At 36.8% G+C, this 28000-nt stretch overlaps 1 protein-coding gene across 1 annotated transcript; it reads left to right on the top strand.

Annotated features, from left to right (window-relative positions):
- The first annotated feature begins 2 nt into the window (after nt 1–2).
- Nucleotides 3–27980, top strand: TMEM41B (transmembrane protein 41B). The gene is given in 8 exon segments (XM_027563239.1): nt 3–505; nt 13169–13286; nt 15388–15516; nt 21982–22075; nt 22707–22811; nt 23944–23983; nt 23986–24081; nt 25615–27980. Coding segments are annotated over 8 exon segments (873 nt in total). The 5' UTR covers nt 3–384; the 3' UTR covers nt 25785–27980.
- Nucleotides 27981–28000: the final 20 nt, after the last annotated feature.

Genomic DNA, 28000 nt, shown 5'->3' with positions numbered 1-28000 from the left:
TCCGGATAGTTTGAGATGCGCGTTACAAGCCTGAGCCCGTGAGTCACACCGGCTGACGCCGGTGCCATGACTGCGCATGCTCCGCGCAGTCACGAAGCCGGGTAGGGCAGCAAATGGGGCGGGCGGGGACCCTGACTTGTCTCGCGGTTACTGGGTGGGAGAGAGCGCGCGAGCCTTGGGGGCGGTGCGGGGCGGAGCCTAGCCCGAGTAGGCGCTGCAGATCTCAGCTCAGCGTCACTGCTCGCGGAGCTGAGGTCGTCTCAGGTGAGGTGGTCGACCCGGAAGTGGCTGTGCTGTAGCCCCTGGGTGTTGTAAGGATCCTGCAGCGGAGTTGTTAAGGGGGAGCGGCCTCACCCCGCTTCCTCCACCTACCCTGAAACAACCATGACGAAAGGCAGAGCGGTCGAAAGATCGCAAACGGCGGCACTCCATTCGACCCCTCCGGGGGACAAGGCAACGGGGACGCGGGGTCCCTCGACGCCGAGCAGCAGAGACCACCTGAAAGGTGAGTAGACCTGGGAACCAGCGCGGGGCCTGGCCCAGAGGCGGAGGTGTGCCGGGAGGGGTTTCGGAGGAGAAAGGAACCCAGCGGGTACCGGGGATTTGCGGGTGAAAAGGGGGCATCCAGGACCGGGAGCAGAGATATTGGAAGACCTCGGCTACGGCCACTGTCCACCTTGTGCCCACTGTCCATAAGGCCAGACACCTAAATGGGGTGCGTTCCTAAATGTTTTTGTGTGTGTGGTTTTTTTTTTTTTTCAGTTTAATTCAACTAAAAAAAGGAATGAAACGCTGGCTTGTTGATGCTCAGGGAGATTGTAATGTTGATAATATTAAAGCCAGGCAGAACTGGAAGGAACGTTAGCATTCGTAGGTTTATTTTTTTCAGATGAGGAAACTGAGGTCCACAGTGGATATATAACTTACACAAAGTCACAGAGCCAGATTAGTGAAGTAGTGACTAAAAGCAAGGAGTTAACTATTAATACGTCCAGATGCCACTTCCAGGTGGCAAGAACACTTGAGTTTGAGTCCCTCCTCTACCACTTACGACTTTGGACTCGTTATCCTTTAAAAGTTCAGTATCTGAACTGTACAGTGGGGGATGATGATAACAGTAATAATAGCTACTTACAGTTGGTGCGTGGATTAAAGAGAATAATTCATATAAAGGATTTAAAGTGATGTTTGTCTTATTTGAAGTGAAGGCTGAATAAATGTTAGTAATTACTATTATAGCTAAGATCTCTTATCCTTAAGTTTTTTTTTTGCGCTACTCCATCTTGGAATTTCTCAGGGCTTTAAATATTATTTTAAGGAAAAAAGTATACCCAGAAACTAAATATTTTGATACCATCTGAGCTAGAATTTTTAGCAGTTGAAGTGATTAAACTCTTTAAATGCTTTTAAAGCCCATTAACTTGGAATTGTTGTTGTATAGTTGCTAAGTGGTGTCTGACTGTTTGGCAACCCCATGGACTGTAGCTCACCAGGTTCCTCTGTCCAGTAAACTTGGAGTGATTGTAGCAAATGGATGTCTCCATTTAGTTGTTAGTTTAGTTGTCTCAATTAAGTTGTCTACAGCTCACACTGATGTGTTGCACCACCGGTGATGGGTAAAGAGAGGATCTTTTAAGAGTGTCAAATCCCATGGACTGAGGAGCCTGGTAGGCTGCAGTCCATGGGGTCGCTGAGGATAGGACACGTCTGAGCGACTTCACTTTCACTTTTCACTTTCATGCATTGGAGAAAGAAATGGCAACCCACTCCAGTGTTCTTGCCTGGAGAATCCCAGGGATGGGGGGAACTGATGGGCTGCTGTCTTTGGGGTCACACAGAGTTGGGCATGACTGAAGTGACTTAGCAGCGGCAGCAGCAGCAACATTGTTAACTATAGTCAACAATAAAGTATTGCACACTTTAATGGAGATAATGTTTAACATTCAGCTGAATTTTTTTTGAATCAAATTTAAAATATATGAAAAATTTAGAAAGTGTCTTGCAGAAAATGGTATTTTACTTTAAAATATTTTAAGATGCCTCCAGTCTGATTTGGGTCTTTCAGCTTTATATATTTGGATATTTTTCTACCTCATAGACATAGAGCCAAATAACTTCAAAAACCCAGAAATGAATTGTTGTCAAAGTATAAATACACTGTAAATGACAGGAATCTTTTGAAGATGCTGTGATTGAGAGTGACAGTAATCCAAGGGTTTTTTGAAAAAGTATTTACCAGATAAGTCATCCCTAAAGATTATCATTTGGTTTGGAATAGCAATCAATTGCTTTATTACTTTTTTTTTAACTTAAAGCTGTTCGGAAAATAAAAAATAAGACCTTGAAACCTCCAAAGAGCTTTTACAATTGTTCATCTTATTTTATCATTAGAAAAACACATCCACCACAGTTATTTTTGTGATGCTGTCGAGAAACTACAAATCTGCAGGAAGACAGAGGGTAGAGATGTGAAGGTATGCCTTCATAGAGAAGTAGGGTTTGGATTAGTAGACCCGAGAGGGACTCTGGGCAGAGGAGACTAACAGGCTTGAAAGTTAGTGTGAACCATTCATGTGTGTTTATAAAGAGATAAAATTGTCAGGAGTGGACTAGGTCTGTTGGGTGGTAGTAGGAGATAATGTTGGCCATGGTCAAAATGATGTTAGTATAAAGGGCTTTAAGTCCTAGGCAAAGGATGTTTTTTTGATCTATCTGCTTATTAATGATTCTCAGGTTTTTCTTTTCCTCTGCCTCTCTCTCTCTTTTTAATTGGTGTGAGGAATTCTGTCTTTGTGTACAAGATTTTGTGGACCCCTTACATGATAGGGTGTAAGTTCCTTGCTGGTGGTAATTAGCTGGGCTTCCCTTGTAGCTCAGCTGGTAAAGAATTTGCCTGCAATACAGGAAGCCCTGGTTCAATTCCTGTGTTGGGAAGATCCCCTGGAGAAGGGATAGACAACCCATTCCAGTATTCTTGGGCTTCCCTGGTGGCTCAGATGGTAAAGAATCCGCCTACAATGTGGGAGATGTGGGTTTGATCCCTGGGTCAGGAAGATCCCTGGAGGAGGGCATGGCTAATTAGCTGGTGATGTGATGTCAGTAGTAACCACTTAACAACTGATTTTCCAAGTTATTATGAAAAATAATTTTTGTTAATTGTAGGTGGTAACTTGGTATTCAGAAAGGAAAAGTTTTGGAGGAAGAAAATGCAGTAACTCTTGAATACATAGTAATTAAATATTTCTATAAATTCCATGACACTTTAAATAAGTTTGTGTTTTTGTTAACTGATACATCTACATAACTTTGACGAATAGTAGTTGTCATTGTGTGTATGTTTAAAATATTTTAGGGACTTCTCTGGTGGTCCAGTGGTTATGACTCTGCCCTCCCAATTCAGGGGGCACAGGTTCCATTCCTTGTCAGGGAACTAGGTCCCACATGCCACAACTAAGACCTGGAGCAGCCAAATTAAAAAAGAAATATTTTACACCTCACATGCAGTATTTGGTACATTTAGTGGATTCCTCACCTGACTTGGGCTTCCCTTGTGGCTCAGCTGGTAAAAGAATCCACTTGCAATGCGGGAGACCTGAGTTCGGTCTCTGGATTGGGAAGATCCCCTGGAGAAGGGAAAGGCTACCCACTCCAGTATTCTGGCCTGGAGAGTTCCATGGACTGTATAGTCCATGGTGTCACAAAGAGTCTGACAGGACTGAGCGACTTTCACTTTCACCTTGACTTTAATCTGACATTTGAGTCTTAGGCACTGAAGACCACTGTGAGGATTTGAGCAGGACAGTAACACTAAAAGTCTAATTCTTGCATGATTAGAAAAGGTGAGACACAAGAGGTAATAATACTTAAGAGGCTCTTGACCTACTCTTTGTGCAAGAATACCTGGACCAGATGTTTTATTTTCTTTTGTTTGCCCTGACTGATCTTTTTACTAGCAAATCATCGAAGTTCCCCATTTTGATTTAAGAGAACTCCTAAGGCCACATTTTTCAATATATAGGTCATCCCCTTGTAAGCAGTGTGAAATGAATTTGATAGGTAATCATGAGCCATTAAAAAAATTGAAGGAAAAATAGAGTTCTTTGTATGTAGTAGGGGTAAGTATTCTTTTAATTTTATTTTTCAGTCATCTAGTTTTGTGTGTATCAGATCATGGTATAAAATACATTGCTTATTGTGGAATGCAGCCAAAAATGTTTGAGAAACACTAAAAACTTCTTTTAGAAACACTAAAAGAAGTTGATTTTACTGCTCTTAGAAGACAGTATTGTTTGAACTTGGATAATAAAATCCTTCTCAGATGCCTGTTCTAGGTTCTGCCTTGCAGAACCTAGGTTCAACAAATATCCTTTGGGCATCTGGTGTGAGCTAAGTACTAGCTTAGAGGAAGAAGAATTACTGATTACTGATAACTGGGAACTAAGAGTAAAATTGGCAACTGGACATCAACCAAGGTATATTAGTATGATGTGCTGATGTCAGACTCAACCCAAATATTATATATCAGGATTCTTTTGCTTATAATCAGTAGAGTACACAATTGAAACCTTTGCTGAAAGGAAGTTTATTGGTTCATATAACTAAAAGGTAGAGAGATTAAGTGGGATTCGCTGGCTTTAGTCTGGAACCAGTGGCTCAGTAATATCATCAGGATCAGATTTCTTTCATATCTTGTTTTGCTTGCTTGATATCAGCTTTACTTAAGGTTGATTTCTCTTGAAGGTCCAGGTAAAGCTAAATGCTTCCTTGATAATTTTGAGCCTATTTTTCCTAGTATTACCAATAAAAGTCTAGTCACTCCGATTAGATTGCCTCAGATAAAATGCTTGTCCCTGAGCCTATCACTGTTGTCAGAGGGTAAGAATAACTTAATTGGCTCAGCCTGATGTGTATTCAATACCTAAACAAGGAAGTAGGAATGAGGCTAAGTCAGTTTTCCCAAAGACATGGATCTCTGTGATGGGTAATGATTTTTCTATATTTGTGCTCAGCCATCTTGGTATGGGAGTGAAAAAAGTGAGCTTGAAACACTGATTTCAGGTTAGATTAGCTATAAGGAAAGGTAAGGATTCTAAATCAAAGGTGTTGGATACACAGGCTGGGCATAGAAGGAAGAGAAGCGAGGAGCCCAACAGAAGGGAGAAAATAGAGGTGTTAAGCTTATGAAAGAACAGAGGTGATCAAAGAATGGCATGTTGAAGCTTAAAATGTTGAAGGTAGAGCAGTCTCAGGTGGTGTGAGAACTTTATCTCTGGAAGTGGGTGGCTAAAGTTGAATAGAAATGAAAGTCTTAAGAATTTTGAGGCTGAGTAAATCTTCTAAATGGAGGTATCTTTTAGGATTATGAAGTTTACTTGAAGCTTGGTCTTAGTCTTTGCTGAATAGGGTGATAGCTTATGGTGAACCGTGTCCGGTTCGTGATCTCCGAAGAAGATTTAACTTTGGGACCAGGGACCAGTCTTGATCACTCAAGAGCTTTTGTGTAGCAGAGTTTTATTAAAGTATAAAAAGGGAAAGAGAAATCTTTTGACATAGACGTCAGAAGAGGGACAGAGAGTGCTCCCCCCCGCCACCCCGCTAGTTTTAGCAAGTTGTTTTATGTCTGTTAGAAAGCTATTAATCAGGTAAGACCCTGATGCTGGGAAAGATTGAGGGCAGGAGGAGAAGGGGACGACAGAGGATGAGGTGGTTGGATGGTATGGACATGGGTTTGGGTGGACTCTGGGAGTTGGTGATGGACAGGGAGGCCTGGCATGCTGCGGTTCATGGGGTCCCAAAGAGTTGGACACGAGTGAGTGACTGAACTGAACTGAACTGAATCAGGTAAGAGAGACCTGAGGGAGTTTCACCAGGACCCTCTCCCATAATATGCATTTTTGAGATAGGATGGCACGAGGTGTGTCATCCCCCAGCTGTAAAACAGTTGATATGAATACTGGTTTGTTGAGCTATTATCAGCCCAAGGTTTGAGAAAAGGAAGTCAAGTTAGTCTTAGGTGGGACCATTTTGAAGAAAGGCAAATTCCAAAGCAAATACATAGTTTCATTAACATAGCTTAAGAAAAACATCAGTGGAGAGTGTTTCCTCCTGCTGGTTAAGGGAGAGAGAAAAAAAAGTCTGACACTTGGAGCCTATTTCCTCCTTTTGGAGACCCCTTGCCTTCCTGCCTATTATCCTCTCAAGGGGAAGTGCCTGAAAGTGGTTGATGATCGTGAATGAGCATTGTGGGTTGAATGGTAGCAGATGTGCAGGGCGCAAACATCAGAGAATGAGCTTTCATACAAAATAGGTGGTGCTATTTCTTCACCTACCTGCAAACATGCTTTCTCTGTATGTATTTTTAAAGTTGTTAATTCTTTGTATTTTATTAAAAAAAGTTATTTTAGTTTAAATTTATACTAGATGAAACTACCATTTTTGATTATTAATACATCATTTTAAAGAATTTTAAGCTCTTGAAATAAAATTTACTTCCAGCAGTGTTATAATAGATTCTTGTAACCATAAAAAAACTTTTGTTAGAGTCCCTGTAAATTGTGTCTTCAGGAGAGATGGGCCTTTTGCTTCCTCCATGGTAGGATCATGTAGGCTGAATGTAGAGAACTAGAGTACTAGAAGAGCAGTAGAGTGATGCCTGAGATCGTGTAGATATAATACTTTTTGCTCTTCAAAAAGTATTGATATGAAAGTAATAAGAAATAGAGAGCTACTACAGGGGCATTAAGGTTAAGTTTTGGTTTTTCAGGATGAATAGAAGCATATTTGAAGTTAGAGAAAAGTTGCTTGTTAGTAGGAAGAGTTGAAGATACTCAGTGAAGAGTTAGTTCTGAGAGCAAGATCTGGAAGGAAGTGTGCTGGCATTTAATGGAAAGATAAGGGGAAAGAGGCCCGGGGAGATAATTCAAGAATAGATCTTGAGATGGAGATTGGTAAGCTGTGGAGGCAGCCTCGCTGGTTGAGAATAGGAGAAAGTAGAATTAAAAGCTTGAAGAGACTTGAAGTAGTCTTTTTGGAGGGTACTGTAAAATCATTATTGTTTACCAGTGATAACCTTAATTGAAGATAGAAAAGCTTGAAGCCTATTTGGAGGGTACTGTAAAATCATTATTGTTTACCAGTGATAACCTTAATTGAAGATAGAAAAGCTTGAAGCCTATGAACTTGTCGGCCAAGAGAACACAGTAATCTTTCTCTTGCAGTACCTTTGGCCTGGGTGGAGGTTGGCAAACAGATAATGGGATAATTGAGAATGGGAATTAGTATAATGGAAGATCTGGAGGTTAATGAATGTATAGAGCACTGTTGTCAGAAGCTCTAAATGCTAAATAACATGTGTCTAATGCAACCAGAAGGAAGAGGCATTATAATTATGTATGCTACACGTTTAGATGTTGAATCATCATTAAAACAAGGTTTATGACTCTTGTTTTTTGACTGTGCCACAAGGCTTGTGGGATCTTAGTTCCCTTACCAGGGATCAGATCCAGGCCCCCCGGCCGTGAAAGTACAGAGTCCTAACCACTGGATTGCCAGGGAATTCCCAAGTTTATAACTTTAATCTAGGTTCAGAACTAAGTGAATTGCATGCTAGCTTCTGGATTTATTAGAACTGTACTCAGAATTATTGAATTGTAATAGGCAACATTCTCTACTTGCAAGTTTTGTGTGAAAGAATGGAGAGCTTTAAAGTTGACTGTCACTTAGTTTTATTGCATTATCAACTGTTTTCTTGTGTTTACGTTATGTTGAGTACAATGCTTGAAAAAGCATTTCATTATAGAGAGTGAAAAAATAGGTATCGAGTTAAACCTGGAGGTTAATTTTGTTCAACAAATGTCTTACATATTTCATCATCCAACTGTAAGGCAACAAGTAGCAATCAGAGAAATCTGTACTCAAGGAAGACTCAGGATAGTATTCTGTTTTTGTTGTTCAGTCGTTAAGTCCTTCCCGACTCTTTGCCACCCCATGGACCACAGCTCGACAGGCTCCCGTCCTATCTCCTGAAGTTTGCTCAGATTCATGTCCATTGAGTTGGTGATACATCTAACCATCTCATTGTCTGGCACCCCCTTCTGATTTTGCCTTCAATCTGTCCCAGCATCAGGGTCTTTTCTAGTGAAATCAGGAGGCCAGGGTGTTCTGTAGTCCACTTAAAAGTCTCACACCTTTCTCCCTTCAGATCCCTTACTTAAGACTGGTGAATTAATGATGGGGAGAAAAATATTATAGTTAAATTTTAGAGTTACTATGCAAAATGTCTTGTGTAATTTAAGGAGGACTGTCACCTATTGGAGGAGAAGGCAGTGGCACCCCACTCCAGTACTCTTGCCTGGAAAATCCCATGGACGGAGGGGCCTGGTGGGCTGCAGTCTATGGGGTCGCTAAGAGTCGGACATGACGGAGCGACTTCACTTTCACCTTTCACTTTTCATGCATTGGAGAAGGAAATGGCAACCCACTCCAGTGTTCTTGCCTGGAGAATCCCAGGGACTGGGGAGCCTGGTGGGCTGCCATCTATGGGGTCTCACAGAGTCGGACATGACTGAAGTGACTTAGCAGCAGCAGTCACCTATTGGATTCTTTAAATATACTTTTAGCTCCAGGACAGGTTAGAGGAGTGTAAACTTATCTTTTTTTCAACTAAATTTCCACCTGTTCTGTGAATCTTGCCTTCCTCCAGCCCAGTAATCTTGCTTTCCTATAATCTCAAACCCCATTTGTCCTCTTCCTTGGGATTCTAGCTAATGGTGTTACCAGCTTCTTAGCATAAATTGACCAAACATTTTGTACAATATAGATGCTCAGCAGATAGTCCTATGCAGCTCTACCTTTGTGTGCCTTCCTTGCATAAGAGAGATCTTGAAGAGATGTTCCCAGAAAGGAGGGGAAATCAGCCATTTAGTCTTAGCTGTGATGCTTGTGTCCACAAGTATCTATAGGATGAAAAAACAGAAACTAATGGTTTTAAAGATTTTAAAAGATGCCCATAATATTAAAATATTACATCAGTCCTTTCTGTACTCTAGACCTGATTCTAGCAGGAAAGTAAGTGAAAAGTGAGGACTGCTAACTGCTAAGTCACTTCAGTCGTGTCCAACTCTGTGCGACCCATAGATGGCAGCCCACTAGGCTCCCCTGTCCCTGGGATTCTCCAGGCAAGAACACTGGAGTGGGTTGCCATTTCCTTCTCCAATGCATGAAAGTGAAAAGTGAAAGTGAAGTCGCTCAGTGGTATCCGACCCTCAGCGACCCCATGGACTGCAGCCTTCCAGGCTCCTCCGTCCATGGGATTTTCCAGGCAAGAGTACTGGAGTGGGGTGCCATGAAGGCTGGGGCAAGTTAATTTCCTATCTTTAAGAAGTAATCAGACTCTGGAAAAATTATACAGACCATTTATGTTATCATGTCTTTCCTTTGATGTCAGCCTATAGAAAACTATGTCCCCAAACTCAGTACCTATATATTACCCTTATTTTTTAGTAGAGTACTCCTTTATTTTATAAGTAAGAAACTAACCATTTTAGCCTTAAGAGTAGTCTATATTTCAATAGGGTTTCTACTTAGAAACTAAAACTACATTTTTCATATAATTGGTTTTAGTGCACTGATAGTTTTATAACTTTTGGCTAATTACTCTTTTTCCTTTTAGATTGAGTAGATCTGATTTATTAGGAATCCTCAAGGTGTGTATTGAACTAGGTATCATAATCAGGGTAAAAAAGTAATGGGAAATTACTTGTTTGTTATCATAAGATTCTGAAGAGACCTTTTCACTTTTGACCCACCTCAGATGTTTAAAGTCTTTGTTTAATTCTCTGTGTCGCAACAAAGCATGTATATAAATATGTAAGTGGGTTGATGAACTGGAGTATTAAGAGGCAGGCATGACTGTTTTATTATTTATTGCTTCCCGGGTAGATCAAACTGTAAAGAATCTGCCCGCCATGTGGGAGATCTGGGTTCGATCCCTGGGTCAGGAAGATCCCCTGGAGAAGGGCATGTCTCAACCCACTCCAGCATTCTTGCCTGGAGAGTCCAAGGCACATAGGAGCCTGGTGGGCTACAGTCCATGGCATCGCAAAGAGTTGGACACAACTGAGCGACTGACATACACATGCACGTGACTGCTTTATTACTCCATTCAAGACATCTTTTGTATTGTTTTATCATCCCTTTCTTTCCTGCAATAAATTTTATAAGTGTGATGTGAACAGATAAGTTTCTATCTGTGACTTGGTTTTTGAGGTAAAGTCCTTTTTGAGATTAAGATGAAGCAAAGTTAAAATGATAGGGCCTCGTTGGAAGCTTGGGCTGATTAGTGATACATTTAGACTACAGAAAATTAGAAAAGATTTTAAAAAAAAATTAACTTTAGTGTCCACATACTAGAACCCAGTAAACCTAATATTGTCTTTCAGAAAGCATACTTTAATGAACCAATAAGAATAATTTATATTTAGTATATTAAAGCACTAACCTAAGCAGTTCATTTCAGCAGAAATTATGAGTTGCTTATAAATGGATATTAAAGTGCTTTGGGAATATATTTAATACTTCACACTATCTCATTGACTTAAGACTTTTTAAAAATAGTGCAGTCTCCTCTGGGCCTCCGTAACTTATCAAAAAATAGGAAGGATGGGTCAGATTTTTGCTTCTTTAATATACCATCACCTGGGCATTTAATTAGAATACAGCTTCTAATTTAGTAGGTCTGGGATGTTAGCCTGAGAATCTATATTTCTAACAAACTCATTGATAGTGCTTAGTCATGTAGTTCATAAAACACACGGAATAGCAAGAGTCTAGATGGTTTTCTATTGCTCTATGTTCAACATTGAATGTATTAAAATTCTATTAATTCAGATGTAACGTATATAAAACTGCCATAATGAGCTAAGGGATAAACTGAGTATAAAAAGTTATAACTTTTTCCTTTCAAAGGAACAGGAGTCAGTTTAAACCAACAGAAATAAAAAGCAAGGTTGTTCTCTAAGAATATGAGACAGTCACTCTGGTATCCAGGAGCAAAAAATGAATTCTCACCAGGCTTCAAGGGAAATGAAAAGTTCAAAATCGATAAGAAGGTTAGCTTCCTCTCATGTCTACTGTCTGGGTTTCCCTTTGAACCTGTCCTCTTGGATTTTCTGGTACACATCTTTGGCTTGCCATGTCTTTTGACTGTGTCCTTTTGCTGTTTGACATTTTGGCCTCAAGATCTGCCACACCTTGACAATAGTATATCTCTTTTTCTTAGTTCATATTCTCAAGAGAAAATGTGGTCAGCCAATAACGAATTGTTTCTCTTGGGTTGGCCAAAAAGTTTGTTTGGATTTCTCCATACCATCTTAAGAAAAACCCAAATGACATTTTGGCCATCCCGATACTTGGGTCAGGTGTCCAGCCATAGGCCAGTCAGCCTTGTGTGTTGGGCGGGTGAAGTGTTGGCATCAGTGGTAATAGGGCCATTGAGATTAGCCCCTTTGAAGAGTGGGGGAGACTTGAGGAAGATGCTAGGCCTCAGAGAAGGGAGCATTAGTGGAGTAGGCAGTGACACCTGATGCACCTTTATAAATATTGCTAACCCTTATGGCAGAAAGTGAAGAAGAACTAAAAAGCCTCTTGATGAAAGTGAAAGAGGAGAGTGAAAAAGTTGGCTTAAAGCTCAACGTTCAGAAAACTAAGATCATGCCATCTGGTCCCATCACTTCGTGGCAAATAGATGGGAACAGTGGAAACAGTGACTGACTTTATTTTTCTGGGCTCCAAAATCACTGCAGATGGTGATTGCAGCCATGAAATTAAAAGACGCTTACTCCTTGGAAGGAAAGTTATGACCACCCTAGATAGCATATTAAAAAGAAAAGACATTATTTTGTCAACAAAGTTCCATCTAGTCAAGGCTATGGTTTTTCCAGTGGTCATGAATGGATGTGAGAGTTGGACTGTGAAGAAAGCTAAGCGCCGAAGAATTGATGCTTTTGAACTGTGGTGTTGGAGAAGACTCTTGAGAGTCCCTTGGACTGCAAGGAGATCCAACCAGTCCATCCTAAAGGAAATCGGTCCTGAATATTCATTGGAAGGACTGATGCTGAAGCCGAAACTCCAGTACTTTGGCCATGTGATGCGAAGAGCTGACTCATTTGAAAATATCCTGACGCTGGGAAGGATTGAGGGCAGGAGGAGAAGAGGACAACAGAGGATAGATGGCTGGATGGCATCACTGACTCGATGGACATGAGTCTGAGTGAACTCTGGGAGTTGGTGGCAGACAGGGAGGCCTGGCGTGCTGCAATTCATGGGGTCGCAAAGAGTTGGACACGACTGGGTGACTGAACCGAACTGAATTATAGTATGCATGTTTGTCTCTTAGTCCCCTGACTGTCATCAGTGTATACATGGGATTATGATAAATGTAGGTAATACAAATTGAGCCACCCTCTCCTGCCTCTTCCCCAGTGATGACTATAAGGTATTCCTGCCTCCTCAGTATTGATTGCTTGCAGTAAAAACACCCTGCTCATTCTGCTTGCAGTATCCTGGCTCTCATTTCATATGGTCATCTTCCATAAGATTTTTTTTTTAAGATAACACTAAGATTACCTTATTGGAGAACACAAACATATTCTCCCATTCTTGGAGTCACAGAGTCACCCAAAATATCTAGGCTTCAGCTGTGTTCTGAAGCCCTTGATATAAACAGAAAGTGTAACATTCACCAGTTGCATTAGTCAATCTCCAGGTTCTTTCTTATGAGAGTTGAAGTAACTGCCGCATTAGCTCATTTTTCCTATGAAGCCATTCTGCCTATGTTGTCAGCTCCCAATGTAGATACATAAAATTCCAAGTCAGTGATAGCATTTACAGCAATGCCCTTTTTTCCCCTTTAGCTTATCCACAAATCAGTGCTACAAATTCTGCTATTCTGTTTTTTCATGCTTTTAAAATGCATGTATCAGTGAGAAGAACTACAGCCAGTTCATAAAACATCAAATATGGTAGTACTTAAAATTTTATGTTACAGTGTTTTGGGCAAAAGTGTGAACAGTTTCTCGGGAGGAAAATCTTTCAGGAAATTATTTACTGGCTCGGAATACTCTCTTCCTTTATATTTATCTTAATTACAACTTTTTGTTTCCCCTTTCAGAGAAAGCCTGTGCAGAAGCTGGCTCAGCAAGAATGTCACTTCTTATATTGGTGTCCATTTTCTTGTCTGCAGCTTTTGTTATGTTTTTGGTATATAAAAATTTTCCTCAGCTTAGTGAGTAAGTATACTAAAAAAATATATATAGAAAATGTCTGTAAGGCATTAAAGTGGATTAAAAGTTTAACTAATTTTAAGCAACAGAATGTCATGATTGTATATCAGCTCTCATGGTTTGTAGCAAGTTCATATTGACACTGTCTTTAAATACTTCTTTCCAAATATGTCTCTTGATTTTCTGTGCCTGGTTTTTCTAGCTCTTCTCCTCTAAGGCATCTTTCTAATGGCTTTCAAGCAATTTTGGAAAATAAACCACATTAATTTATTGCATTTTATTTTTTTTAATGCTAGTAGTGACCAAGTAAATTTATCTTGCAGTCTAGAATAGAAATTGACCTGCAGTTTGAGAAATACTAATGTTCTTTTTCTCTGCTTTTTCCCTTTTTCCACTCTTGTTTTCTCCCTTCCTACTTTTCCTTGTGGCAGTTTCTGTCTGCCTCTGTCCAGTCCATTTACTTCCCTCCCGCATCTCTGTCTACTGGCTCTTTTTCTGTTCCCTGTTATATAGAAATGATAAGGCTTGAATAAGTACTTTTTGCTGTGAAATGCACCTTGTAAAAAGACTTGTCTATTAGTATACAGCCACAGTTCCTTAGCAAAAACCTTGGGAGTGAGATGTATTTCAGAATTTAGAGCTTTTCTATTTTGGAAAGATAACATGGTATAAATCCTGTATATTATGTAGTATCTCTAGCAGGGTCTGGGGCAGTACCCCATAATAAAACACATAGAAAAACTTGTATCGTAAAAGACTATAAATAACTTTATATACATGTGGATCAATTTTTGCTGACAAGCTACAAAGAACTTTTGGTTTTCAGTGCTTTTTGAATTTCAGGTAAAAGATTATAGACCTGAGGCATATTTTATGAGGGTGAAATATCTCTGGGTTATTTAACCACAGTAATAACACCCTTGGGTAATCATAGATTATGTGAGAGACTACTGAAATGTAAATAGTTAGACTTTCAACCAGGGCCAGCTTGATGTGGTAATGGATAACTGTGAGATGTGATTTCAAGGCATCAGTGAGTTCCTGTCTCCTCTTAATTTCTTTCATTAACGCTTCCTTATATTTGAAATTTTATAGTTGCACATGTTTATTTTTAATACTTTTAATTTCTTACATGAATGAAAAGGCCTTTGGGAGGATAGCATGTCATTTCATTAATACTAGTGTCGTTCAGTTCTGGATCCTTTCTCATTTTTATCAAAGGAGTAAGAAATAAAGAACTGACTGAAAGAGGGAAAGAATATAGAGTGTAATTTAAGATTGTTTGCTTCCAATCTGTTCTAAGAATTATAACACTTTTATATAATAATATGCTGTTATGTAGATCTTCTGTATTCTGCTTATTATTTCTGTGTGTGTAATATGTATGAGATGTATGCATCTCCCCATAAAGTTTACCTTTTAAACTTATAGAGAAAAACCCTTTTTTGTTTACCTGCTATTTTTATAGGACTTTTAAGAGCTTTCTATCATTGTTCCGTAAGATTAAATTTTTTTATGTAAACAAATGGGCACAATATATGTTAAACACAAAGGTGATTATTTGGGGCTTTTATAAATAGAATATTCAGTTCCAAACAAGGCACCAAATATAAAGTAAAATTAATAGAAAGTAACAAGTGTTTAAGTTTTTATCTGAACTTTAAGCTGGGATACTTAAAGAAAAGATATGAACTGTAAATTCATTGAAATTTATATTTAATTTTGGTTGTAATTAATTATTTACTGTAGCTTATCATGAGAATTACCCAAAATGATGTTTAGTATGTTTTAAATATGCTAACGTCAGTGGTTCATTTCTTAGTTCAAAATTTACTCCAGTGTTTGAGCAAATGCTTTTAACCTTTAATTTGGGTCATCCTGAATTTTCATATGAATTATATGTCTCATAAAACTATATTAAAGCATTAAAAGGCAAATGATATATAGACTTTGAAGTTAAATTTTGTGGACTTATACTTAGCATATTACAGATCGAGGCATCAAAATCATTTTGGATAAAACTTCATGTTTTGAACTTGACTTTGATATGATTTATCTTGGCAAATTTCTATTTAAAATTTTTTTCACTTTAATTTTATTTCTTTAGAGAAGAAAGAATGAATATGAAGGTTCCCAGAGATATGGATGATGCCAAGGCTCTAGGAAAAGTTTTATCCAAATATAAGGACACCTTTTATGTACAAGTACTTGTAGCTTATTTTGCTACATATATTTTGTATCCTTTTAACTGAAAAATGTTTTTTAGTTTTATTTAAGAAAAAGGTTTTGAAAGATCTGCTGTTCAGTTATATATAACTTTTTCCTTTTAAAAATTGCTAACGCAGTATAACATTAAAATATTGAAAAATGAGAATGAAAAAATTCTCATTTTAATCCTGTCTGTTCAACTCAGTTGTCATTTCTGAATATTTACCTGTTTTTCTGTTTTCTGCTTATTTCACTTATCATAAACTTTTTTCTTTCCTTTGTATTATTTAAGATAGTTACTTTATTTAGGATTATTAGTTAATCCATGGTGTAATTTAAATAATAATTTTGAATTAATAGTTACCATACCATAATTTTTAAAAATTCTCTTAGATTTGAAGTTATAGTTTGTATTTAATTTTTTGCTTTTGTAGATACTATGCTATGAATCTTTTGTTCATGATTTTTTTCTTAATGGTTCTCTTTGTAAAAAAATCCTAACAGGATAATTAGTCATGTAAAAGATATGATTTTTTTTTTACAGTTCTCAGTATGTATTCCTTTGTTTTATATAGAAATATATGTTATAATTTAACTAGGCAGGAAAATAGCTTTATTCTTTCCACATATTTTCAAACCACCTGTTCAACTGGTGATTAACCTTCCAATTTGTGGATGTTAGTTTCTAACTTTTGTATCTTTTATTCTAGTCCCGTGTGTTTTCCATATCTTCTTAGGTAATGAAAGACATTAACTCTTGATGTTTGCTTTCCATTTCATCGCTTATTTGTGAAAACCAGAGTGTTAGGCTTGTAGGTTATTTTACACTTATAAACTTTAGCCATAAAATTAAATATTTTCCCCAAAGAAGAAACAAATTTGATTCATCCCTTTCATTTGGAAGACTTTTGTGAACAAGACATACAGTTTCTATTCACTTTGGAAAATCATCTTTTCTGTCCGGTTTGCCCCCTAGCTTTGGGAGGGATTCATGGCTGAAGGATAAAAGGGTTTCCCACTCATATGGCAAATCAGCCAGTTAGCATAAGTGAATATTGATCATCTATAGGAGAACAAATGTTATAGCCTAGTTGTCTTTAATATTCATATGCAAATTAGTAGGAAAGAATAAAGTGCCTTGTAGAAAGTGAATTGAAAGTATAGGAATAGGTTTGTTACTATAAATACATTGGATAAAAATAAATCATTGGTTAATATTGTCAGTTCAGGTTTGATAACATATGGTTAACTATTTGCTTAATAATTAATTGTAATGATTCTGCATAGTTTTAGATTTTTTTATAGGATAATGTGTTAATTCCATATTTTCTTATAATTTTCTATTTATTTTACACTTTTGAATCATAAGCTCTGGGTGTTAAAAAGATACTTTTTAAAATTCAGTGTACAGGAGAAGACTTATCTTAGGGTATATAAGGCATATAATTAATAGTACAGTGCTGATTAATAGAAGTATAATGTGACCCACATGCAGTTTTAAAATTTTTTAGTTAGCACATTAGAAAAAGTAATTTTAAAAAATATTTATTATAATGATGTTGGCATAGCCTTCTTTTTTTTGGCCAGACAGCGTGTGGGAATCTTAGTTTCCCAACCAGGGATTGAATCTGTGTCCCCTGCATTGGAAGCACAGTGTCTTAATCAATGGACCCCCAGAGAAGTCCCCAGTAAAATAATCTTAATATATTTTATTTGAACTGAAATGTCAAAAATATCATTTCAAAATGTAACCACATAAAAGTTATTAGTATTTCACATTTTTTTTTGGTACCAAGTCTTTGAAATGTGTATATTTCACGCTCATGACACATCTCAGTTCAGACCAGGCACGCTTTAGTGTCTTGTCTTCACAGCACACTTGCCTGGTAGCCATTGTGTTCAGCGTGCAGTACTAGTTCTTTCATTGGTGTTACCTATGTATCTGTTACTTTTTATGTTATAATCACTAGTTTTAACTTAGATTTCATCCATTTAGCCAGGTTTTTTTTTTAAGTACTAATTATATACTAAGTACAGTCTAGTTTAAGTGTTCAAAAGCAAAAACAACTGTTTCCATCTGGAATAATGAGAATTATGGGTAGAGATATAGTACAGTCATTCTAGACACAGCAAGTCTAGAGCAGGGCTTATAAGCACAGGGCATGGTAAGGAAGTGATCAGTAGTCCAGTTTTGTTGGTGTATAGGAAGTGAGAAGGGGAGGATTTGAGAAATAAGTTTAGAAAGATAGGCTGGACGTTGCACTCAGATTGTAGAGGACTTTGAGTACTAGGCTAAGGAATTTAGAATATTATTTGGTATTGGATAGTCATTGAGGACTTTTGAGCTGTGGATAACAATAGAAAGGATATCTTTAAAAACTAATAAAAATGTTTACCTGTGGGGGAGAGATGAAACAGTGATGGAAGTGGAACTTCCTCAAGTGTACTTCATTGTGTAAAGTTGACTTTAGAACCAAGTAAATAATTTCACACAGGTATAAAATCAACTAAATCAAAATGAAAAAAGAAACAAGAATCTTTAAAATCTAAAGTACCCTCACACCCGTTAAGATGGCTACTAATCAAAAAAACAAGCAAAAATCCCAGAAAGTCACAAGTGTTGGTGAGGATGTGAAGAAATTGAAACCGCTGTGCACTGTTGATGGGAGTGTAAAACAGTGTGGCTACTATGAAGAACAATATGATGTTACCTCAAAAAATTAAAAACAAGATTCAGCAGTCCCATTTCTGAGTATATACCTGAAAAATTGAAAGCGGGGTCTCAAGAGATATTCGTATACTCATGTTCATAGCAACATTATTCATAATAGCCAAAAAATGTAAGCAACTCAAGTGTTCTTTAACCAATGAATGGATAAACAAAGTTTGCTATGTACATGCAATGGAATATTATCAGCTTTAAAAGGAAGGAAATTTTGAAACATGTTACAACATAGATGAACTTTAAGGATATTATGCTGAGTGAAATAAACCAGTCACAAAGACATGCTGTATGATTCCACTCACATGAAAAGTGGGCTTCCCTGGTGGCTCAGATGGTAAAGAATCCACCTACAGTGTGGGAGACCTGGGTCCAATCCCTGGGTTGGGAAGATCCCCTGGAGGAGGGCATGGCAACCCACTCCAGTATTCTTGCTTGGAGAATCCCCATGGACAGAGGATCCTGGCGGGCTGCAGTCCATGGGGTTGCAAAGAGTCGGACACGACTCAGTGACTGGGCACATGCGTAAGAGTAGCCCCAATTCATAGGGACTGAAAGTGAAAGAATGGTTGTCAGAGGGGTGGGGGAGGAAGGAATGGGTTCTGGAGATTGCTTTCACAACAGTGTGAAAGTACTTAATGCTACTGAAACATACATTAAAAATGGTTAAGATGGTAAATTTTACGTTCAGTATATTTTAACAAAAAAAAATAATCTAAAGCAAAATGAAATAAATTTAACGATATAGTGAGTTGATATGGATTTGGGTATCAAGAGGAATTAGTTATATCCTTGAAAAAACTAATTTGGTTATGTGTCCCTTCTGGGATAAATCTTAAGGACAAAAAAAAATTAGAAAGAAATCTTAAACTCTTTTCAGTTGTATTGTTCTGAAATTTAAAAATATGTAATACTAATGGTTTCCTGCATTGCAGGTGAATTCTTTAGTGTCTGAGCCACCAGGAAAGCCCATATATGCACACATACATATATATGTGTATATATATATTAATATGTAAGGAAATAGCTAATTTTGCTATGGTATTAAGAACCAAGATTTTTCAGTGTTAGAGAAAAAAATACACAATCCATACAGAGCTGGGAAATTAAGGTCAAATTATATCCCTGTGCACAGAAAATGGCTTTGTTACTACAAGATAAATGACAGAGGAACAATATATATAAATATATGTATGTATAGCTGCTTCACTTTACTGTGTAGCAGGAACTAATGCAGCATTGTAGATGAACTGCATGCCTGCGTGCTCAGTTGCTTAATCGTGTCCAACTCTTTGAGACCCCATGGACTGTAACCTGTCAGGCTCCCCTGTCCATTGGATGTCCAAGCAAGAATACTGCAGTGGGTTGCCATTTCCTCCTCCAGGGGATCTTACAGACCCAAGGATCAAACCCATGTTTCCTGCATTGGCATGCAGATTTTTTACTACTGAGCCACTGGGGAAGTCCCTGTAAATCAGGTGTATGCCAACAAAGATTAATCTTAAAAAATGACAAAGGAACATATTAAACCACCCTAAGGAATACAATAGGCAAAATTCAAAAAGTGGTAAATTCTACAAATGACCTGCTGCTGCTGCTGCTAAGTCACGTCAGTCGTGTCTGACTCTGTGCGACCCCATAGACAGCAGCCCACCAGGCTCCTCTGTCCCTGGGATTCTCCAGGCAAGAACACTGGAGTGGGTTGCCATTTCCTTCTCCAATGCATGAAAGGGAAAAGTGAAAGTGAAGTCGCTCAGTGGTATCCGACTCTTCGCAACCCCATGGACTGCAGCCCGCAAGGCTCCTCCGTCCATGGGAGTTTCCAGGCAAGAGTACTGGAGTGGGTCGCCAGTGCCTTCTCCACAAATGACCTAATTACTTCAATAAGTAAATTGCAAGGGGAAAAAAAAATCTGTATTTACTTGCTAATAGTGAGCAAATACCATGTGTGGACCGCTTTCATTCCTGATTTGAACAAACCAACTGTCAAAAAAAAAAAAAAGGCATGTGGGAATTGTGAACACACTAAATAGCTACTTAGACCAATTGGAAGTTATAGTTAATTTCTCACAATGTTATTATAGTTGTGTTAAGAAAAGAAATCCTTATCTTTTAAAGGTATTAAAGTAGTTGTAATGGTATGTCTGGGATTTGCTTCAATCTAATTGCGTGTAAGGGCTACAGAGAAAGCAAGATTGGTTGTATGTTAGTTGTTAAAACTGTGTATGGGTATATAGTACTAGTTTCTCATCTTTCATATGTGTTTGAGACTTTCCATTAAAAGATTCTAAAGAGCCCTGAAATAAATAAGTGTAATTTTTAAACTTTTTAGTGGAGGTATCTAATAAACAGCTGGGAAATTTGAGAGTGGTAAGAGAATTCAAAATTATAGATTCATATGACCATATACTTGAAGCCATGTGTGCATCCATATACGTGGAAGTAGCTGAATTTATCAAAAGTGAGAGGAGATGGATTTAACAATCTCCAGATTTGAGGGTAAGGAGAAGGAAAAAGCTATAGAGAAGGAATGATCTGTAATATCGAAAAATACAGTTCACTGGAGGTGAGTTTCACGTTAAAGGATATCTAATCTTATGCTGCTGCTGCTGCTGCTGCTAAGTCGCTTCAGTCGTGTCTGACTCTGTGCGACCCCATAGACGGCAGCCCACCAGGCCCCCCAGTCCCTGGGATTTTCCAGGCAAGAGTACTGGAGTGGGGTGCCATTGCCTTCTCCGAATCTTATGCAGGAATTACTAAAAAATTCTTACTAAGAAAAAGTCATTACTTTCAGCCAGAAGGAGGTTTCAGTAGAGTGGCGGATGGGTAAGCCAGGTGGCAAGGGACATGGAGAGAATCTAAGGCAGTGAAGATGAGAGAGGAAATAGCTGGATAGGATACCTTACTCAAGGAAAAAGCCCAGGTTTTCTTTAGTTTATAGGCATCTGAATAGTTTTATGCAGGAGGAATCTGTCAAAGAGCAAGAAGTTAAAGAACCCAGGAAGAAGGAGATTGAAACAAAAATAAGAGTAAAGTGCAAACTAGAGGGAACAAACAGGTTGAGTGAAGATACAAATTTTAAAGTACAGAGATGTTGAAGGAATTCACTCTTTCTGACTTGTAAGTAAATCATGTTATGGTTGATGCAGAGGTGCAGGCCCAAACTAGGAATCAGAGAAGTAGAAAAAAGATCTAATTTAAAAATAAGACTTGTTTGTAACTTTACTATCTTTTGTGACCCTTGTCCTTTTTTTAATGAGTAGTAAGTTGAGGTAAATGTCCACACATTGAATTAGGCATAGTAAATCTTCTGTGTACCTGTGTGTCTACAGAAATCATGTTTCCTAAAAGTATTTGAGAGTAAAAATCCATTGTATTTAGAGAAGTATATTATTTACAAGGTTACTGAAGACCTTTTCTGTTCTCTTCTTCTTTTTTTCTGTGTCCCTGTTCCCCTAAAGTGCCTAGTTCTTCTCTGTCCAGTACACATTCGGCATTTGTCTTGGTTTTCTCTTAGTAACGCACTCTAATTAGCATTGATTTCTGATAATGTTAGTAAATTGTAAGCTCCAAGTTACAGGTATTACAACTGAGTAATCATGTGTTTTTTAAACTGGGGGTGTAATTTCACTTAATTTTTTTAATATTGAAATATGGATATAATCTTATTAACATATAACTTCTGCATTGATGCTTTTTTTCTGGATTGTTGGATTTGTGGTTGAAAAATCCATTTAATTATGTTTTAATCCTTAACTTAGAAGTTAACAGCTTGCAAACATTTGCTATTCCGGGCTCTATATTTCTCAGTATACTCTCAGGGTTCCTTTATCCCTTTCCACTAGCCTTATTTCTTGTTTGTTTGGTAAGTATTTAAAATGAAATTGGGAGGCTAGAAAAAAATAACTTTAAATAGAATGATGGAATGATGATGGCATTCTAGTCTCTGGAAGCATAAACTTAATTAGTTTTAAGAGCTGTTTAATGTTAAAGTAATAATTGTCCCTCCATAAGGAGATGTTATAGTTTGTCTCTTTTCTAGAACAGGGATATCACAGACTTAATTGCATTTATAGGCTCTGTTCTAGCCTTTGCTTCCAGTACTGTTTTGTAATTCAAACAGTCCAAGAACGTTGTTGGTGGGCACAAGGAGTTAAGTCCCAATGGGGGTGGTGTTTTCAAGCATAGCAATTGAAAACATATTGGCTCTTGAGGTTTTATTCATAGGCTAATGGCTAACGTGAACTATTTGGATATAGTCTGTAAGTTTAATCACAAGTTCCAGTTTGTTTTAGCTGGTCTCATTTTAGTTATAATTTGGTGAGAGAAAGGACTGGATTAGATGGGTTCTTGCTCTCTGCATTAGAGGTGTTATGCAAAGTAACCTCCCTGTACCCCAAAAGAAAGAAACTAGTTGAGTTTTGCCTTAGAGGAATATATCCATGTGAGTAAGATGGAAAAGTACAAAATGCTTATGAGTTTTTGTTATTTTCTAGTGTTCTGGACTTGGTGCTTCATTCTGCTATATGCTCTCCTATTTAGTTGGGAGGCCAGTTGTATATAAATACCTAACGGAGAAAGCAGTAAAATGGTCACAGCAGGTAAACATGTATTTTTAAATTATTTGATGTAATTCTTTGGCTACTTGGGAGGTCAGTGTATAATATCTACATAAATGAACTCAGACTCAGAGCTTTGATAAAAATAATCTTTTGTCCAAAATAAAATTAAGTGGTAGGCAAATAATGAATGTTAAGAATTTCAAATATGAAGTTTTTGTGTCTATAACAGTAAATTCTGTATTCCTAGTAAGTTTAGTCAGAGCAGAAAAATCAAAGTGTCAATGTAAAGGCATCCATGTATTTAAACACCTCACTTGTGTTGATGCAGGATGCTGTCAGTGGGTCTCTGAAAAGCTTGGATCAGCCAACTCCTTTAATGCATTTCATTAGTGGGAAGAACTGTTATCTTCTGTTAGGATCTCTGCAAAGACTACCACTGATAAATATTGATATAAACACTACTACACAGGAAAGTCTAACATAGTGTTTCTAAGAAAAAAGCAGAAGAAACAGATTATTAAATCAGAGAAATTTTAGATATTTGCCCCTTTGTTTTATACGTTAGGAAATTAAGAGAAATTAAGCATTTTGCCCCAAATCAAAATCATTATTTATATAGCAAGATCTAGGAAGTATAAACTGCATTCAGTGCTTTTATTTAATCAGCTGAATGTTTCCATTTGCTTATTTAATCTCATTTATCAGTGATGAATGTGAAGTAAATTGTAATAACAAAGGTTATCTGAAATTTTTTTAAAAAGTGGAGGCTAGGTTTATTGATGTACTATACTAGCCCTTCCTTTATAGGAAGTTAAAGGCATTAAAAAGTTGACCATTGGATATCTTATATATAGTTATAAATTTAATTTTGCCTTTTTAGGTTTAAAATGTTGTTGAGCCATATTATCTGGCTGATGTAGAACCGTCTTTAATAGTGTAACATTATGCTGTAAGCACAATCATAAAAACTTTCATCTGATGTTATTTAGCTCTGATAATGAACATTTGATGACTAGTTCATTGTCATTTCCAAATTCCTTTTTTGATAATTTCTGTTGGGTAAATGCTGAGCTATCAGGGATAAGAATTTGAAATAAGGTATTTTATAATAAGCAGTTTATTTTCAGGATTGGCTTTGTCTTCAAACTGATTTGTTTCTTTCTTGTCACAGGTTGAACGTCACAGAGAACATCTCATTAACTACATTATATTTTGAGAATAACACCATTTCTGCCTAATTGGTTTATTAATATTACATCTCCTGTGATAAATGTGCCCTTGAAAGTCTTCTTTATTGGCACTTTTCTAGGTAAGGCCAAGGCCTCTCGTTCTTCTGATCCCATAAGTGTAATATTATTTTATAAAATCCAAAAGTACCCCACTAAGATTTTTTTCCCACTTTTATGGAGAACCTGCTAAGACTTTTATCTTTGTCTATGAATTCATGCACGTTACAGAACTCATTGTGTACATGTCTAGCCATGTCCAGCTGGGGTAGGTTTATATAACTGGTGGTCACAGAGCCTGGTCTGTGTAAATTAATGTTCAGAATTGTTTGTTGGATTGTGTTGATTTACATCTTTTTTGTTACTTTTTAAAAATAAGAGCACTGTCTGCTGGATATTCTTTTAGTCATACAGAATTATGCAGGACTTCTTAACTCCGTTCTCTCCCTCAGTGGAGAGAAAAAAAAATGAAAGTGCCTCTTTTGAGTACTTTCTCCTTTGTCTGCTAATCAGGTACTTAAATAATGAACTTTAATTTTCGATAAAGAATTGATCCTATCTTTCTTTTTATTGACATAGTACTCATTATGGGCATTACCAAAAGTATAGGGGAAATAAGGCTCAACAAAAAGATTCTTGCTTTTGAGGAGCTAACACCTAGTTTTGAAATTAATCAGTGGACATAAAGATTCATTTATGTATTTTGTGAATTCTGGTAGTTCTTTCACTAAGAATATTCTGTGTTTCTTTTGAAGTTAAGTTGAATTGTTCAGATATCAACAAAATGAGCAGATTCCTCAAGTGTTGAGTGTGTATTACATTAAACCTTTAAGTTAATACTTAATTTTTTTGCTACTTTTAGAAGAATTCATAGACAAAGCTGAAAGTCTTAGGTTCTCCATAAAAGTGGCAAAAATATCCTAGTGGGGGTACTTTTGGATTTTGTAAAATAATATTTCATTTATGGGATCAGAAGAGAGAGTTTTTGTACTGTCTCTTTATTTTACAGATGAAATACCTAGAGATAAAATTAACTTCAGCTTTGGCTAAAGTAATTTTTCCAGTCCTGATTTTTAATAAAATATGGTTGTTTCACCATTCTTTTGTATAAAGTGCCCTTTTTACTCATATATTTTGAGTATCTTTCTATTTCTGAGTATCTCCTACCACTCATTTTTATTTTAAATGTACTCTGTCAAGAGTGAATGAAAACTTACTCAATCTTATTTTCAACGATGGAGGTTTTTTCCCAGATTTTTAAATTATAATTCTTAGATGAACATCCTTGAGACCAGATCTTTGCTTATATACATTAGTATCTCCTAAAGTTGAAATTGGAGAATCATAGCACATTTCTTTGTTTAAGGCTGTTGATCAATTTTGTAAAATTATTTTCTGGAAACTTTCCTTGGGTTTTTTAATTCAATATCCTTAAGAGGTGATTATGAAAAATTGAATTCTTTATATGGAAATAAACTTGAGGGGCTTTAAATTAAATTAAAAGTTAAAAAAATGTAAGTCACTGTATTCTTACAAGAAATTTTATACACACAGAATTTTAATTTTTAACGAGAATTGATTGTTTTTCTAATGTGTGTTTTTACTTTTCATTTTAGGTGTTGCACCTCCCTCTTTTGTAGCAATTAAGGCAGGAACAACACTATACCAGCTTACAACAGCAGGGGAAGCTGTTTCCTGGAACTCAGTATTTGTTCTAATGATTTTGGCTCTTCTTTCTATTCTGCCAGCCATCTTCCAGAAAAAACTAAAGCAGAAATTTGAGTGAATAATCCTCTGGGTTTTAATTTAACCATCATCATCATCATCATCTCAGGATTGGCAGGTTTATGTGTTACAATCACCTCTTCAGTAATTGGAACAGGAGTTTGTAAAATAAAATATCTTATCAGATGGTTAAAATAATGCATTTAAGTGGCAAAGGAGAGAAGAAAGTAAAAGTGGAAATTGGTATACCATGAAAAGTGCTGTCAGTAGTTATGATAGACATCTCCTAAATTACTGTTCCAAGACTATAGGTATTAAACATAGCAGGATAGTAGGAAATTCTTGACCCAGCTGATTAATTCAGTTTAATATATTTCATGAGCTTGCCGTAAATAGTTACCCTTGACTCGATAATTTATCTGTTCAGTACTATAGCTAAAATAGGAAAAGCAAATACAAAGTTCAAAAACAAAGATATAGTATTGCTATTCTGACTAATGTCAAGCCTTTTTTGAGAGCATAAACTTGAAAACTAAAGCTCAAAAGAGATTTACATTTTCCTCCTCTTTTTACCTTTGAGACAATAGACTTGTTTAGAAGTCGCATCTTCAGTGGACTACTGAATTTGGAAAAGATATCAAGTTATGTCTGTTTGGTGAACTTTATTTTTATCTTCTGTTCTAGATTATCATGGATTAGTCTGAAATTTAAAATTCTGACCAGTCTATTTTCATCTTTTTTTTTCCAGTTTTCAAAATATTTACACTGTGCATATACAAAATTCCAATTACATGATAATTGTATCATATTGGTGTTGATAATTTATATTCAGATAATATTTTATTATATGGTTCCCCTTTACTGTCTCAAGAGGGGATCAAAAAAGCAAACATTCAAAGTATGCAGTTTTTAGATGTTAGATTAGTTATATTACTTAATATTTTGAAACAGAAGCAGTGGCAGCATAACACTTAAGTAGTTGAACATAGTTTATTTGTTCCAATGACTGTAACATTTATCACATTTATTTATTAATCTGGTCATTAAAGTATGTATGATGTAATTATCCTTTTTATGCATGATACATAAGAATGCCTTGTTTCATTTCTCTATTGATGGCTTTATTGTTTGGGGCTGCTTTTGATTAATGCAGTTTCCCTATTGAGGGTTTTTACTTTTTATATCTCAAAGTAAAATTAAATTCTCATATGGTAACTACTATATTTAAATAGTCCTGGAAAACCCAAACAGCTTTTTGCTGCTTGCTTAATGGTAACACCCTCGATTCCTCGATTCTAAGACGTGAAATACTCGGTCAGTTTTGCCTTCACCCAAGACTGTCATGTTGAAAAGTACTTTAGCTGTGGAAGAAATCCTTGTATGTTTTTATTGTGACAGGTATGATCAGCCTCAAAGCCTGTTTCTACTGTATAATGTGGACTGATTATTTTTTCTATCACAGTATTAACAAATGGACTTATTGTAAATACAAAGAAAATATATTCATTAATATACTATTCTTATGTCACCTGGCCTTTTGTGTGAAATTATTTATTGTTATTTCTAGCAAGGTTTTCTTCCTTTCTTATTGACCAGAGACTGATAAAGCTTTCGTTATTTTTACAAGCAAACTTAAAACATAGCCTTTTTGGACAAAGCTTACTAAATATTACTGTATAAAATGTAATTGAGTAAATTTTTATCAGACTTTTAAAAATAAAAGTAAGCATATGGACTCAGGAGCAGCCTATTTACTCCATTATGTATATGTACTTACTCTATTCTCAGAGTATTTTCCTTATTCTTATCATTGATCTTTTCCCTTTCCTAATTGTTTTTTCTGTTAGGAAACTGTAGCTGTCACTTAAGGTGGGGTATATTTTCTTCTCCCAAGAGAATATCCAGTCTTTCCACATTCATCATCATTGACTGTCAAGAAAGAGCCTTCTGCAGGCTGTACCCTAAATGCAGTTGATGGCCGATATTCATGGATTAACAGACTTGGCCTGATGCCAGATGTAGATTCAAGCTTCAACCACATCTTGAAGACAGTTGCATAGTAATAAGCACCAGAGAGCATGTGAATAGTGAGGAGGCCAGCAAACTAACTAGGGAAGTTGACTTAGTGAGACTGCTCCTTCTTAGTTAATGGTCTCTGTCTGGAAGTCTATTAACTTTTGAGTGTAATATTTCTAAGGTATTTAATAAATGTAAATTAAAATGTAAGAAGAATAAATTGTACTGAAAAAACCTCAAATATAGCACTTGGGATTTATT

Source organism: Bos indicus x Bos taurus, chromosome 15 (genome assembly GCF_003369695.1).
Source record: "Bos indicus x Bos taurus breed Angus x Brahman F1 hybrid chromosome 15, Bos_hybrid_MaternalHap_v2.0, whole genome shotgun sequence".
Classification (NCBI taxonomy): domain Eukaryota; kingdom Metazoa; phylum Chordata; class Mammalia; order Artiodactyla; family Bovidae; genus Bos; species Bos indicus x Bos taurus.
Note: the sequence above shows the minus strand (reverse complement) of the source record. Positions and strands in the feature narration are given on the sequence as shown.